Source organism: Humulus lupulus, chromosome X (assembly GCF_963169125.1).
Source record: "Humulus lupulus chromosome X, drHumLupu1.1, whole genome shotgun sequence".
NCBI lineage: Eukaryota > Viridiplantae > Streptophyta > Magnoliopsida > Rosales > Cannabaceae > Humulus > Humulus lupulus.
The window spans coordinates 43,218,242-43,232,422 of NC_084802.1; the positions used below are offsets into that span (position 1 = coordinate 43,218,242).

At 32.8% G+C, this 14,181-nt stretch overlaps 1 protein-coding gene across 1 annotated transcript; it reads right to left on the reverse strand.

The window, feature by feature from the left end:
* Nucleotides 1-10,345: 10,345 nt before the first annotated feature.
* LOC133804405 (cold shock protein 2-like) lies at nucleotides 10,346-11,749 on the reverse strand. The gene has a single exon (XM_062242578.1). The coding sequence runs from the start codon at nucleotides 11,257-11,259 to the stop codon at nucleotides 10,669-10,671; it is 591 nt and encodes a 196-aa protein (XP_062098562.1). The 5' UTR covers nucleotides 11,260-11,749; the 3' UTR covers nucleotides 10,346-10,668.
* Nucleotides 11,750-14,181: the final 2,432 nt, after the last annotated feature.

Consider the following 14,181-nt stretch of genomic DNA (forward strand, 5'->3'; position numbering starts at 1 on the left):
CAAAATTGGGTGTGAACCAGTGATGTAGACCCAGTATGGAAACTTAAAACATCAAAATTGGGTACGAATCAGTGATGTAGACCCAGTATGGAAACTTAAAACATAAAAGCCTATCGGACAAAAATTCCCTAACGTATTGTACTAAGAAAATAAACTAGTACATTCACAGAGGTAACAAGAACAATATGAACAAAAACTGGGATAAGGGAAAACAAAGGTTGGACACTTACACAATAATGGCGATTGCAGAGAAATTGCTGACTGAAGGAGAGGCTGCAAGTATGAGCTCACGGACTCGAACAAACCGGAAGTCCTTTGTTTTTTCGGCTGAGAGAACATGCACGAGAAAGAGGTTCTCTGGGATGACCTCTGGTTTCGTCCCTTCCCTTTTTTGTTTCTGATGCGTGTAAAATAAGAGGAAGAAGAAGATCTTGAATATATAAAGGGAGAAAAGTGATAAAAAGGATTAATCTGGGCCATTGGCCAGAATCCTCATGAAATCCAACGGTCAGGGGTCGATGACATGATGGTACCGAAAAAGTGGCAGACGAATGATCGTGGGCAGGTTTCCAAGGTACTCAAGTACCATAAATGAGCAATACCCAAATGACGCGTGTCCATTTTCAAGTATATTACGGTACGGTTCCCAAAGAAAGTAGTTCAAAAGTCTCCTTCTCTTAGGATTCGAACAAATACTTTTGAGGGGGCAAGATGTTATACCCAGATTTTGAGCCATGTTAAATGTGACCTCGAAAGCTGGAATCGCAGCGAATGAACTTGTAAAGTCTGAAGTATGTTTCAAGACTAGACATCGAGCCTGCAAAGCTGAGACGACTTTGAATATGGTGGCCTTGAAATCCACACGATCTCGAAAGGTAGCACCCGAGATGCATCTATCCTCAGGGATGACCTCGGATCAGGGTTTCGAGCCTGACGCACGTACGATCTCGAAAGCCATGTGACCTCGGGAGATGTCATTGGCTCGAAAGTTGATGTAAGACCTGGGAGAATAAGGCCTTGGAGATATATGATAATAACCTTGAACATCTTCAAGTGTTGTCCATAAGAGACGTGGTCTACATTTATTAATGTAAATCCCTTAAAATCATGGGATATTATTTGATTAGTTATACGCCCCCTGGTCTTCAGGGGACGTTTCCTTTTATATCGGATTACAAGCATTTAAAGCCATTTAATTTATTTGTACAAAAATAGTAACTACCCGAAATATGTGGGATAGTATTCTGCAATCTTCTCTATAAATAGAGAGATCATGCACCATTGTAAAGGACGGAATTTCTGAACCTTGAGAGAAAACTCTGAAGAATTCATCCTTGAAGAATTTTCAGAGATCATCTTGAGCTTAATAAAAAAGACTCGTGGACTAGGCAGATTTAACTGCTGAACCACGTAAAAATCGTGTTTTGTATTATCATATTTTTTGGCCATTACTAGTTATTGTTTACGTGCTCTTCTTTCACTGTTGACGAAAAACGGCGTCAACAAAAATAATATCAGGGGCGACTGCCAACCTGTCTCCCCTGATATTTCCTATATTAGTGGCGACATAGTGTCGCCCCTGATATTGTCGCCCCTAAAACTCATTTTTGTTGTAGTGTTATGTTAAGGATACGTCCATATCCTTTCTAGTGGTCCCGTTGTTTTCCGAAGACAGTTTGTACCAAAGATATGTCTTCATCTTCAAGCGCACTCGAAACTGGTGTGGAACTCTCAGTATCAGTTGTGTGTGTCTGCTGTGTGCCGCGATATGCATGCAATTCCTCCTATGATACAATGTATAATGTAATTATGTTTTGTAAACAAACAATTAAAATTTTGAAAAATGTTTAAAAAAACTTAACGTACCCAAGTATTTTTGGTTGTCTCTGTCACCCACCCTATGCCTGATTTATGGTGAGTATCCATCCAGCTATCCAGGATGGGCTCAAGTTGCCCAGTCTCTAAATTGTGTTGTCATGTACATATATTTTTATAAAATTAATAATTAAACGTAAATAAGAAAAACAAACTAAAATATAATTAATTAACTAACTTTTTTATAGCGCAGTGCTGGGATTGACTGAGAACCTCCATAGCTAAGCTCTTTCAGTTTCTTCCTATTTTCCTTGTTGACCACATAACGTTTCTGCAAAAAAGTTATCGTTAGTAATATATTTAATTAAGATAGTTAAGTTTAGCAAGAAATTAATACCGTAATTTCTGGGCGTCGGAAAAATTCAATGGCTTTTTGCCACTGCGTATCCGTGCAACCACCATAACGATTTTGTGGCCCATTAATCGTTAAATGCTCTTTAATATCGTACTTCCAGTCATAATACTTTTTACCACACGAAGTATCAATGCCTCTCAAGATCCCAAGCATATGCCCTTCTCCATATCTAGTACGCCCAATATCAAACAAATCATCCTAATTTACAAACATTTATTAGTAAATATGATATATAACATAAAATGAGAATTAACATAAAAATACATAAACTACTTACTTCCAAATGTGCAAGTATTCTTTGTTTCGAGGCATTTTGTACTTTTGACCATTGAGGACAGTCCGGATCTGTGTACTATCGAACAAGTAATCCGAGCTCTCTTGAGAAATTTGAGCTGTAATCTCCGATCTCTTTATATGTTCTCCCCCGCACATCCCACTCGAGAGGGAGAGGACGCCCCAACTGTTCCCTTTTTTCCCGCGTGTTCAATCCTTTATGGCGTCCACATTTGTTTGGAAGCGCTATTGTAAGCAAATTCAATATTTTAAAATTAATATGGATTAATTGTTAAAATTTAAGGAGTATATCAATGTGTAAAGTATTACCTCGTTCACAATCAGCTGGGATATCTGACGGTCCACGTGGAGGATCGCATCCTCCACCATCACCCCCGTGAGATCGAGCAATAACATCAGGCATATCTGTCAAATTAATCGATATTAAAATACATTTGCAACATTAAAAATAACTATATAAAATTAATTATTGTTAAAAATAATTACTTCAACATATTATAAAATTACCACTTAATAATTACTATAATAATCTTCACTATCATCATCGGTTTCTATGTGTTCATCTTCCTCTTCATCATCTTCATATTCAACTTCCTCCTCCTCCTCCTCCTCCACTTCCTCTTCCTCCTCCTCCTCTTCCTCTTCCATTTCCTCCTCCCTCTCCTCCTCAATTGCAACATTATCTATCTCAACAAATTGTAATGGAGCCCCCGTACGTTCAAAGCTGATTTGTGGCAACGGTCCAAGATCAACGAATAATTGGAAATTAGAGGAACTAGTGTCGTGCATAACATCTACTTCTACATCCTCCGCTTGTTCTTCAACTAGTGGGATGTCCTACACATTTCTGTGATGCACTTCTTGGACGACTTTCCAATGAGATTTATTTTTAAGGTCTTCAATGTAGAAAACTTGGTTAGCCTGAGTTGCTAAGATAAATTTATCATCTTTGAAGGCCTCCGAATTGGTTTTGATACTCGTTATGTTTTGCTCAAACTTTAATCCTGAAGATCGATTAGTGTCAAACCATTTGCACTTAAATAATACAACAGAACAACCAGAAAGATATGACATCACTAAAACTTCTTCCAACTGGCCGTAATAAGTATTATTTTTTACTCCCGCTACAGAGACTCCACTATTTTGAGTTTTGCGATTCTTGTCCCTGTCATAACACAAAAATCTTACTCCATTTACAACACACCCAAGGTACGACGCAACACGAGTTGAAGAACCGTTTTGCTAAAGAGATGAATTCTTCATGTACTTCCAAGGAACCTGTTTGTCGAAGATGATAAATCTTATTATAAAACCAATTAGGAAATTCCTCTCTATGTAATTGGTCTAGGTTTTCAACAGCTCTAGTCTGTAGAATTTCCCTATGCTCTCTGCAACAAACAAAAACAACGAATTTAAGAGCTACTAATAAGTGTTATAATAAACATGCAAAGAAATGATGAACTACTTTAATTACTTACTGAAGATATGGAAAGGTCTCATTGCAGTTGTTTAGAATATACCAATCCGCTATTTTCTTCACTTCATCTTCCAAAATTATCAAGGATTTCTTACCAATTGGATGACCCTGAGATCGAAAGACCGGCATCTTTTTAAGTGATGGACCAACATCTATATTTCGGTCTGGACGATTGAACTTTGTCTCAACACCTTTCAAGTACATGGAGCAAAATGTTAATGCCTCATCAACCACATATCCTTCTGCTATTGACCCCTCTGGACGTGCTTTATTACGGACATAATTCTTCAATTTTTTCATATACCTTTCAAAAGGATACATCCACCTCATGTGAACCGGTCCTCCAAGTATTGCTTCTTCCGGTAAATGTATTAGTAGATGGACCATGATATCGAAAAAAGCAGGTGGGAAAATATTTTCTAACTTGCAAACAATCTCAACAATTGAAGTTTTGACTTTTTCTAAATCCGAGACTTTTAAAATTCTCCCACAAATGAGCTTGAAGAAAGTGCATAACTCAATAATAGTTGTACTCATCGATTTCTCTAGGAATGCATGCACACCAACTGGCAAAAGGCGTTGCATAATGATGTGACAATCATGCGATTTCAAACCAGTGATCTTATTGTCATTATCAATCACATTTTTCCTTAGGTTAGATCCAAAACCATCTGGAAACTTCACTGATTTAAGAAATCGACAAAAATTTTGGCGATCTTCAACAGTGAAAGTGAATTTGGCCGCAGGCTTTTGTATCCGACCATTCAACTTCCTCAGCTGTAACTCTGGTCTCATCTTCGTCTTCTCCAAGTCTACTCTGGCACTAACTGTGTCTTTGGTCTTATTCTCCAGCCTAACTATTGTGCCTACTAAACTGTCGCACACATTTTTCTCAACATGCATAACATCTAGATTGTGTCGCAACATTATGTTGGCCCAATATGGGAGCTCAAAAAATATACTTTTTTTCCGCCAACCTACTTGCTCTTTTGTACGCTTTCTTTTTTGGCCGCCATAACTGACATGCTTACCAGGAAGAGAATCGGGTATAAAACTCATTTGTGTGAACATTTCTTGCATGGTTAATGGCTTTGGTGATAATCTTTTTTCAACGACACCATATGTCTTCTTGTCCCTTCTAATGGGATGTTTGATTGGTAAAAAATGTCTATGACCATAAAAAAACAACCTTCTTTTGTAAACTAATAGATGGTGTTGCCACATTGCAAGTAGAGCAAGCATGATACCCTTGGCCAGCCCATCCAGAAAGGCTACTCCTTGCTGGGTAATCGTTTATAGTCCACATCAAAGTTGCCCGAAGAGTGAAGAAACTACCATCGACTCCATCTCGAGTCTGTACACCGGTCACCCATAATTCTTTTAACTCATCAATCAATGGTCTTAAGAAAACATCAAAATCTTTTCTTGGCGAATGAGGTCCCGGAATTAATAAGCTCAACATGAAATTAGTTTCTCTCATGCACAACCATGGTGGCAAGTTATATGTCGTAAACACAACCGGCCACATACTATAAGAAAAACTCATATTACCAAAGGGATTGAATCCATCTGCAGCCAATCCAAGCCGCACATTCCTAGGTTCCATTGCAAATGTTGGATTATTTCGGTCAAAGTCCTTCCAAGCTTTCCCATCAGCAGGATGACGCAATACACCATCTTCTTTTATACGTTTCTCGTGATGCCATCTCATATGTTGAGTAATGTGCCTCGATGCATATTTTCACATTAACCTAGGGGTTAAAGGAAAATAACGCATCACTTTATGAGGTACTTTCTTTCCCTTGGTGTTCTTGTCCACCCATCGACCCTCCCCACAAACAGGACATTTGTTTTTTCTAGCATGTTCTTTCCAAAATAGTGTGCAATCATGCTTGCAGACATGGATTGATTCGTAGCCCAATCCAAGTTTCCGCAACAACCTTTTCGCTGCATAATGCAATTTTGGAAGCTTATTTGGGGCTGGAAATGCATCATGTAACAACTCCAGCATTCCATCAAATATTTTGTTGGGAATTTTGCCCAACACTTTGAAATGCATTAACTTCACTAGGAAATTCAATGATGTGTAATTTTGACACCCGGGGAATAATGGAGCCTCAATCTCAGCAAACAAATCGTTATAATGTTGCCCACTCCTGTAGTCTGTTGTAGGTATCTCTTGATCGCGCTCATTCTCTTCATATTCGTCAGTGTCATTTTGCATAACATCATTGAGAACATCCATCATTTCATCTTCATCATTTTGATCTATCACTTTCCTCATTGGTATTATTTCATCCTCTCCATGCCAATGCCAATTGGTATATTTCCGTAGAAAACCATTTACAAAGAGATGATTTTCTAATACATCAATCGTCTGAAATTCAACGTTGACACACCTCCTACATGGACATTTCACCAATCCCCTTGAGTCAACGCTCTGCCGAGCTCTCTGAAGAAAATCCATCACACCAGCCTCATACTCATTGGATAATCGATCTGTCAAATTAATCCAGCTCTTGTCGATCGACATTGTATGAATGTAGCACTGCATGGAACACTAATCATCAAACTTACAATCAATTTGTGTGTGTGTCCTAATTCAGAGAGAGGCAAATTTAAGAGTCTTCAATGACTCACCCTCTCTGAACGGGTCTAAGGCTTCTTGTGATGAACACTAAAAAAATAAAAAATTATCACTAGGTGATAATAACACTATCATATCTTTGGTAATAATTTCTTATTACCAAAGAAAAAAACAAATAAAATTAAATATGTTTTTTTAATGTCTTATGCTCTTTGAAGTTAATGATGTTGTTTTATGATATCTAACTATAATATATTTCAGTGTAAATATTATTAAAATTATTTAAATTTTACTTATTTTTTTCTAACTTCAAATTTTAATTTTAATAATGATTAACATTGTGTTTAAAATTGGTTTTCTAATAATATAATTTTTAATTTTATTTTTACATATTAATTCAGTATTTATTAAATAACATATTTTACTTATGCTTTATTGAATAGTTTTATAAATTTACACAATTTTTTTTAAGATTTGTTTAAATCGTTATAATTACTTTAAGATTTATTACTTATTTAAATAAAATTTCAAGATTAATCTTTATTTTTATTAAAATTTGGTTGCATAATGTTATTGTTAATTTTATTTAATCATAATTAAAAATATATTATACTACTTATCAATTCACTATTTCTTAAATTAGAAATTTTATTGAGTACTTTTAATTCTATAAAAAAATTGGGCAGCATAACGACTGTATTTTCATAAATCCCAAAATTTAAAAAACCTGCAAATAACACATAAAAAAATATCTAATCCCAGAACATACACAAAGCAATACAAATACAGTGTAAATGACTATATAATTTATAATTATTACTCTAAATTTTATTAATTATTCAATTTTCTATTTAAAATATCACAATTCTACTAAAAATTAACAACAAAAACTAAGCATCAATATTCATCAACACTAAGAATAAAAAAATTAACAACAACAACAAAATTCAAATTAAATAAACAAAACTCACTCTAATAATCAAACTTTATTAACCAAATCTAATAATCTAACACTAAAATTATTTAACCCAATCTAAAAAACAAACACTCAAATATTATATTTTCATACAAACATATTTTTATAACTAAAAGTCAAATTATATACCTAAAAAATAAACTATTAAATTAATAAAGTTTCATAGTAATAAATTACTTATTTATCCATATGATTACACTAACTAAATCCTAAAGCTATATATGTATTTTACTAAAATACTACACAACATTATTTCCTCTAAATTGGATATCACTAAACTTTTAACTAATTTTCATTACTAATTATTATTCTTACCTATTTTAAATACATAATAAAAAATTATATATATAATATGACAAATAACAATATATTAACAATATTAAACAAATTATACATAAAACCCCAAATATATTTATGCAAAAAATATAAAAAAAAAACCAAAAAATTATAAAGAAAATTCGTGATGCCTATAAAACCACTTGTGAATAATGCAACACCTGAAAATAAACAAAGAAAAAACCCATTAGAGAAGACCAAAACAAAAGAAAAAAAATTGACAAATTTATACACAAATAAAAATGAAATATATATAAATGCATACCTTAATAGACCTTATTGCTGACTAAATCATCTTTGGAATGGAAGATTTAACAAAAACCAAGCTTTTGGGGGCCGAAATCCAGAAAAAGGGAAAAAAATGGCGGAGAAAACGGAGGGTTTTTTTCATTTCAGAGAGAAATGAGCTCTCTGTTTGGGGAAGACGAAGTATATATATAGCGTCCTCGGTACATCAACTAAAATGAAAAAAAACCACGTAGATATGACGCCGTTCTGAAATGTTTATGCCGAGAACGTGTTCTCGGTATATGTTAGATTTTTTGTAGTGTCTTATGGTAACTTGTTACCCCTCTTACGGCAGATGGTAGCAGGTTACCCTAACGAGAACATCCATATCTTAGAAAATAAAAAAAACTTAGATGTAAAACGTGATAAAAAGTAATCAATCAAGTAATCGTTACGTTACCCAGACTTGAAAAAAAACATACAATCAAAAAAAAAAGAAAAAAAAATGTTTATAATAAATAAAAAAACCTGAACACAATTCATATTAAAAAAAAAAAACCTTTGCAAAACAATCAGTGTAAAAATTTAATATAAAAACAGTTATATAATATTAATATAAACAAAATCAATTAAGCTAAAATATAATAATCAAATTACAAAAAAAATCTCTTCCAATTTAATAAAACTTAATTAAGAGTAAAATTATGATATAAACCAACTTTTATACAAAAAGTTGAGAAACTAAATCCATAAAAGTGAAAATTCTTAAAAAAAAAGCCATAAAATAAGTTCTTGAAAAAAAAAAATCATATTTTTATAAACTTGATTAAAAAAGACATATAAAATGTATTTTCCACTATTTTTTTTAAGATGAATAGTTTAAATAAGCCCGTAATAGCATATTACAAATATAATTGTATATAATTTTTCTTTTTTTCTTTTTTAACCCTAAAAAGAAGGGTCTCGTTAAAAAATAATGCCAACCCTTCTATAGAACTAGACAATAAACATAAATATTTTTAATCAAGTAGGATGAAATCTTAAAGCGGTCATTATTAACATGACAATCAAACGCAATTCAACTAATATATTTGAACGATTTAAAGGCTAGTAGAGATCAAAACAGCATAAGGAATTTGTTAGTCTATCTTCGTTTAAGTATTTTTTATTATTATTATTTTTTTAATTTTGGAGGATTTAGAATCATCACACACACACACACACAAAAAAAAATATTGAAAAGTGGACAACCACATATATAGTCGCGACAGCTCAACTAACACCAAAACTCCTTCCTATCTGCTATTGTTTGTGGCACATATGATCTTTTCCTCACATCATTTTTCATAATTGGCATAAACGTATGTGTTCTTATATATTAGATGTCAACGTCATTATCTTTTTCTATCTAAATATCAACAAGAAAAAAAGAATGGAGGTGAGAAATGACAACAATGATGAAATGGACTTTTGAGAGAGTATATCACAAGTTCAACATGGAAAATGAAAAGGACTCGAGTAAGATGATACCGATCGAGTTCAGAGCCTAAGGCATTAATGGTTTATTTTTTATTTTTTATTAGAGCCTAAATGTTATCTTTACATGTCAAATATCGACCTCTTATATATAGATCATCAATCTGGCGATAAGGTGAATAAGATCTAAAGCCCTTTGTGCACGGAAGACTTGGCTTTTATCTGTTTCTTTCTCATGCAAAATTAACACATGAATTGGACTATAGTACTAGACGTAGACTTCTTCCTCTCCTATTTTAAGATATATAGTTAATACACTTGAACATTTACCATCATATTAAGAAAAGGAAACTCTAAAAGGGTTTAAATAATTCGCAGGACTTATTAACTTAAACTACTTTCAGATTGACATCACATGTTCAGAAAATGTCAAATCATAATATATTGAGTTTTTTTATTTCTTTTATCATTTAACACATTCATACCAACATTTTTATTTTAGATGGATTGTAGCGTTTTATAATTAATGAAATAGGTGATCTCATTCCACAGCTACCAAAATAATAAGATATACCCACAAAAAACTAGTGTAGATGGTTGAGAAAGGGAAAAAAATAAAATATAATATCCATAACCAAACCATGTAACTCTTATCATCAAATAAAGAGTATGATAAAAATTAAAATCATATCACTCTAGAAAAGTGAATTTCATAAAGACCAAGAATTGCAGTCGTAAGTATGATGGCAACAAAGGAAATTGATTTTTCTTCCTGAAAAGTCGATACAATTGGGGAAACAATGAAGGAAAAAAAAGGGAAAATAAATGAATAAATATAAATACATATCTACTAAACGAAAATAATTGTCTTGCCACCGCCATTACCAAATCACATCCTGAACAAAGAAATCACCTTAAACTAAGATATATAAACCCCAATGGCAATGGAGAAGAGATACGAGAAACTAAGAGAATGATATATATATATATATATATATCAACAAATACGCTTCAATCCATAATTTATATATATAGAGAGAGACCAATACGAAAAACCAGTATTCTCAATTCTGATTATTCTGACAATCCCTTGCTAAATGCCCTTCTTCTCCACAATTATAGCATCCCTTGCTTCCTCTTCCTCCTCCACCGCGGCCACCACCGCTGTATCTCGGAGCACCATCGCCTCCGCCACCGCGGCCAATTCCGCTTCCCTCGTAACAATCCCTGGCCAAATGACCTGTTCGGCCACAATTATAGCACTCTCCTCCCCGACGGCCTCGACCGCCGCCACCATCGCCGTAGTAGCCTCCGCCTCTAACCGAACCATAGCCTCCTCCTCCGAAGCTTCTATAGCCCCCGCCCAACCCTCTCCCGGACCCGAAACTCCCGCCTCGGCCACGGCCTCGGCCGGAGCCAGAAGGACGGGATCTGGCTAGATTCTCGACATCGACGGCCTTGGTGCGACCGTCCTCGCCGTAATCGATGATGAACTCGACAGCTTGACCCTCCGAGAGGGTACGGAAACCATCGGATCGGATGGAAGTCTGGTGAACGAAGAGATCTTCGCCGCCTTCGTCTGGAGCAATGAAGCCGAAACCTTTCTGCGCACTGAACCACTTCACTGTCCCCGCTAACCTCTTGCTCTGAGCCATTGAAGACAGAATGAATGTTCTAGAAGAACGTCTAGGCAAGGATGAATCTAGAAGCTGTTTTTCTTTTTTACATATATATATTATATTTATATTTATATGAGATTCATAGCTTGAAGTTTCAGCAATGGCGGAGGAGAGAGGGTGAAGAGAAGACGAGTGTTGTGCTGCTAGTTCTTATTCCTTCCACGAAAATGGGTGTCAGCGTTGCAACCGTATAACTGTTTATGCAAATAAAGTTTTGGGTGGGGTCAGGGTTTAATGATCTGACGCTCCATATATCGTTTACTTTCTTTCCGAATAAATCTACGGTCTACGTATGCTCTTTCCGTTTTATCCGTTTGGTGGGGCCCTTACTGCTTCTAATCCGAATATATTCGGGGCGACATGCTACGTCATCAACTGCCATTAGTTTAGTTTACGTCAGGAGGAGTGTCAACCAAATTCTTTTTTGTTTTTTACATTTTTTTTAATTCTCGTATTTAATTTAATCTATTTTTATACAACTCCTCAATTAATTTTATTATCATTATTTAAGAATAAGTGCTGCATAAATACATTTTTTTTTTCAATCTATCATATACTTATATACCCATTTTTCTTTTACAAAAAAAAAATCATCCGAGGTTACCACCAACATCCTTAAGTGCTGTTAAAACTGATTAGAATGACACGTATCAACCAATTATTGGTTGAGCTCATAATTTTTTTTTAAAAATCTTATTAATTGATTTCAAAATAATTAAACTAATTAAAAATCTATTTTAATGAATAAAAAATAAATAAAAATCTAATTGTTTAACAAACCAATTAATAAATAGAAACAAAAATCTAATTAACCCGGAAAAACAAAACAAAACATTTTTTTTTCTTCAAGTTCTTCTTCCTCTCCTTTTTCACGTTCTTACTTCATTGATCCATTGCAATCATTTCTGAAGCTTAAATTAAAGATACCTACAAACTCTATAATTCTTCCATTTGCTAAAACACCCAAATAAAAGCCATATTGCTACAACACTATTAAAGCAAACCCATAACCCCCCATTAAAGCTTTACATAAAAGAAAGAAACACAAAACAGAAAGATCAAACCAAACTAAATCAATGGCCTAAAACCTAATGTTGGGTGGTTTTCCTATAAAAAAAAAATAGATTTGGTATAAAAGTGTAACGAAACGAAAACAATATGTATTTATGTTGCAATTATCCGTATTAGTTATAAATATTTTTTTGGGCAATTTTATAATATTACAATTTATATATTTTAGAGAAATTATAGGAAATAGCCCAAAATAAAGCTATCAAGAAGCTAATGTCCTCATTTTTTAAATTGTACATAAATGACCATTTTATATTGTTGATTACCTAAATTGCCCCTTTTTATAATTTATTTATTTATTTAGGACTGTATGACTTTAATATAGTGGTATATGTATATTAGTTTTGTTTAATTAATTTTTATTTTGAAGTTATATTGATTTTTTAAGTTTTTTTATAGGTTATTGGTATATTATTTTCCAATTAGTGTATATATTTTTTGTGGTATGGTATATAATTTTTTTTTTGTGATATTTAATTTCAATTTTATTATACATAGTGGTAGTATATAATTTTGTATCATAGTATATACATTTTAATGGTAGTATATAACTTTGTTAGCATAGTATATACATTTTTTAGTAATAATTTTATAAGTTTTGATGGTATATTATTTTTCAACTCAGTATATATATTTTGTGGTATGGTATATCATTCAACAACCCATAAAAAACGAAAAAAAAAATCAAAATAACTTTAAAATAAAAACTAATTAAACAAAACTAATATACATATACCATAATATTAAAATATTTAGAATAAAATAGTAATTTGTTAAATGGTGTATTTGGTAATATGTGATATTAAATAGATGATTAGGCTATTTTACTACAAAATTAAAAACATGGACATTTACTTACTTTCACACAACATTAAGGGTCATTTTGCATCATGCCCCTATATTTTAAAACAAAAGTAAGATGATTTATTATTTGATTATTTATGCAAAATGCAACTTTATCTTTTTTTTTTAGAAGAATTTATATTAAATATGTCTTGTTTTTAAGTTTTAAATTATATGAAAAGGTTTATATTATAAAAATTTACAGTGAAACTATATACCTAATGTAATGCTCTAGTTATTTTAAATAGTGCTAGGCTCGCTAATCAAGTCATTTGGCCATAAACGTTTAATTAAACGTGACTACCAGTTAAATTTTGGTCAAAAGGAATAGTTATTTCATTAAAATGTTAAGTTTGTACATGAGATCCCATAATAAACATTTACAAAGTTGTTTACAGTTCCAAAATGGGTAATTACAACTTAAAAGTTACAAACAGCTGATTAACGTCCAAAACGTGCATCCACTAAGCGGTGGTTGTAGTATAAATCGGATGGCCGATTCCACAAGGAAGCAAAGAAATAAAGTTAATCAATAAATAAAGTTTAGAGATAAATAATATGAGGAAAATAGAACAAGTGATATTTTTGTAGTTTTTGAGATTTAGAGATTAGAAATAAAGATAGAATAAAGTGTGATGTAACAAAAAGGTAACAAGTAGGAATGATCAAGAGTCACCAATATGCGTACTTTTTTTTATTTGGATCTTTGATTCACAAAAATTACACAAATGGATAGTTCACATCCCAACTATTCATTTGGAAGATTTAACATTGAAGAACAAATATAGTTCACAAAAACGTATTCAAGTGATTACTTGTAATGACCTAAATTTCCTAATAAGGTTTTGGACCTTGATTAGGAGGTCGGGAGGGCCATAATTGATTTATTATGTCATTAAATTATTATACGCATGATTATGTGAATTATATTATTATATGATAATAAATGCATGCATATGAGTTTACTTTTAATTATAAGGGCAT